Consider the following 2,713-nt stretch of genomic DNA (forward strand, 5'->3'; position numbering starts at 1 on the left):
AAAAAAAAAAGAAAAAAAAAAAAAGAAAAGAAAGAAAAGAAAAAGAGAGAAAGAAAATTGGGGCCCGGAAATGGGCGAGGAAGCCGTTTCACTGGTTGTGAAAGTGTGTTTTAAAAAAGGGTAACAGCAGGCGTCTCTCCTAGCTGGTGTCCCTTGGGCCTAGCGCTCACCTGGCGGGCGCCGAGTTGCAGCTCTCGGTCCCCGAGCGGCTGCAGGTTAGGGGGCCCTCGGTCCCAGGCGCGGGACGCCGAGGCTCTGCCTCCGCCGAGCAAGGATCCCGAGGCGGGTCAGCCAGCGCTAGCCAAACCGGCCAGGAACTCGACTCTTTTCACAGGGCTTCCCTGTTATCTAGTAGGTTTCCTAAGGGGCGCTTCTGCCAGCGACCCTCAATTTGTTTCTCAGGGCACATTTTGATAAAGGCCCAAGAGACGTGTTTATTCCCACTCCTCTCTTTTTTAAGCTTTCCCCAAAAGTTAGTGCATTTGGTTTTTAGGCATATCTTCCCACTCATGGCTTAGGAAACGGCATTCTGGTGCTTCTACCAGTCTAAGGGGGAAAAACTACTGCCTTAAATGTGAGGGATTTTAGGTTTCCTAGAGTCCCGGCTGCACAGAATTTTCTTGCGTCTTTGCTTTCAGGTTGCCTCATTGCCTGCAACGTTGGCCTTATTCTCTCCTGAGGCCTACAGTAGTCCCCTTAGGCTCCTACAGGAAATTTAGGATCCAACAGGGTTTCTTTTTAAGTAGGAAGAATTCCAGTTGTCTCCCTCCCCCCTTTTCACCTTGAGAAGTTTAGGAGAGTTCTGAAAAATAGGTCCAGCCCAGGGTAGTGAGGGGAAGAAAGCTCTAACACTTTCCAGCTGTAAGTTTATTCCTAAAGAATAAATAGGAGCAAAAATTCAGGGTGAGAAAACATGAGGCTTTCTCTTGAGCCAGACCGGTCGGCCCTAGTCCCCCTACTCAGAGCGGGCTTTGGCGCCGTTGACATAGCCCCTCCGGCAGCAGGCGTCCTCTGCCCTGCCGCCGCCAGGTTTTAAACAATCATTTCTGCGGATGGGGCGCTCTTTGCTCATGTTCTGTGCAGATCAGCAGTTAAATGGAAATGCGGTACATGCAGACTTAATGTTATTTACTATACTACTTCCTGCATAATATGAATCTTAATCCTTAGTGTTCAGAGAACTCTGAGCCCCTAGACTCCCCTCCCTTTCCTCTCTCTTAAGATTTTAGTTTCAGTATTGTTCTTAATGGTTGAAAATAATGTCAAATGGTGAGGCAGGTCCTGTATTAAAAGATCAATAAGTGTGTGGATTTGCACTAGCAGTTTAAATGTTTCCCTCTCGGAGAGTGTGTGCTTATGTAAGTTATGGCTACCTTAGAATTGTGTATTTTAAATGAAAGCTAAATATACTCTGTGTATGAGTCATCCTTAGTTTAAAATACACATAAACTGGAATTTTGTGTCTTGGGGGCTCAGGTGAAAATCCAGATACTGAACTGGTGGAATCACAGCTTTGAGGGTATATGAGGCTTGTTTTAGTTTCTTCTTCTATAGGATTTGGGAGGTTGAGAACAGCAGAAAAAAAAATGCCATCCCAGGGTCCAGCCTGGGAAACTTTCAACAGCTTGAGCAATGAAAATTTCCTTGCAAATCCCATTTCAGGCTTTTTGGAAGCAGCCTTGCCAATTCTGAGCAAGTGCTGCATTGGAGTTTTTGGAGATAGCCCTAAAACATCCCTTCTTCTTCCCTAAGCCTTTTCCCTGCATGCCGCATTGGGACTGGGCCTCTGTTTAGGGTCCAGGGTTTCTCTTGGTGTGACCAGGCTCTGTCCTTCAGGCCTCATCATTCACAGCTGACTCTCTTATCAGGCTGACCGGGATTAAGTCTGGATTGGGGAATCCCAGCCATTGAAAGAAGCCAATAAATCTAGTCAGGTTCTAGAGAGGGGCCTCAGGGAATGTGATTTAGACAGTGTACCTAGAGAGGCCAAATAAGCCAAGGGACCTTGCTCCTTTCCTTCCAAGCATCAGTCAGGCACTGAGCCCTTAGTTCTGCCGAATTTAATGAGATGTGGGTGTGGGAGAGAGGGGAGTCCTCCTGCACCCAAGGAGTGCTGGTCAGGTCCTCCTGGGACCACAGGGCTTAGAGAGTAGGCCTGAACCCAGCTCCGGGTGGATGTTGGGGGTTTCAACTGGGAGCCTGGGGTACCATGGGGAGAGTCCCCACGTGTGTCTGAGAGCCACACTCATAGGCATTTCTCTCTTCTGTCCCTTTTCCACCACCGGCGTAGGGAGCCAGGTATGCCGCCCACCTCTGCTGCACGGATCCCTGCCATGGCTGGACGGCGGCAAAGCCCTAGGCAGCCACCACACGGCTTCACCCTGGAACCTCAGCCCCTTCTCCAAGACGTCCATCCACCACGGCTCCCCTGGGCCACTCTCCGTCTACCCGCCGGCCTCATCCTCTTCCCTGGCGGCGGGTCACTCCAGCCCGCACCTTTTCACCTTTCCGCCTACTCCGCCGAAGGATGTCTCCCCGGACCCGTCCCTCTCCACCCCTGGCTCAGCTGGCTCGGCCCGGCAGGACGAGAAAGAGTGCCTCAAGTACCAGGTGCCGCTGCCCGACAGCATGAAACTGGAGGCGTCGCACTCCCGCGGCAGCATGACCACCCTGGGAGGGGCCTCCTCGTCGGCCCACCACCCGATCACCACCT

The 2,713-nt window shown here is 51.2% G+C and overlaps 1 protein-coding gene across 1 annotated transcript; it reads left to right on the plus strand.

The window, feature by feature from the left end:
• Window positions 1–33: 33 nt before the first annotated feature.
• On the plus strand, window positions 34–2,709 carry LOC107135002 (trans-acting T-cell-specific transcription factor GATA-3-like; the record flags this gene model as incomplete). The annotated part of the gene is made up of 1 exon (XM_048812571.1): window positions 34–2,709. A coding segment is annotated over exon 1 (534 nt), but the record flags the coding sequence as incomplete, so codon positions are not given.
• Between the last annotated feature and the right edge of the window lie 4 nt (window positions 2,710–2,713).

Source organism: Marmota marmota, unplaced genomic scaffold (assembly GCF_001458135.2).
Source record: "Marmota marmota marmota unplaced genomic scaffold, marMar, whole genome shotgun sequence".
NCBI lineage: Eukaryota > Metazoa > Chordata > Mammalia > Rodentia > Sciuridae > Marmota > Marmota marmota.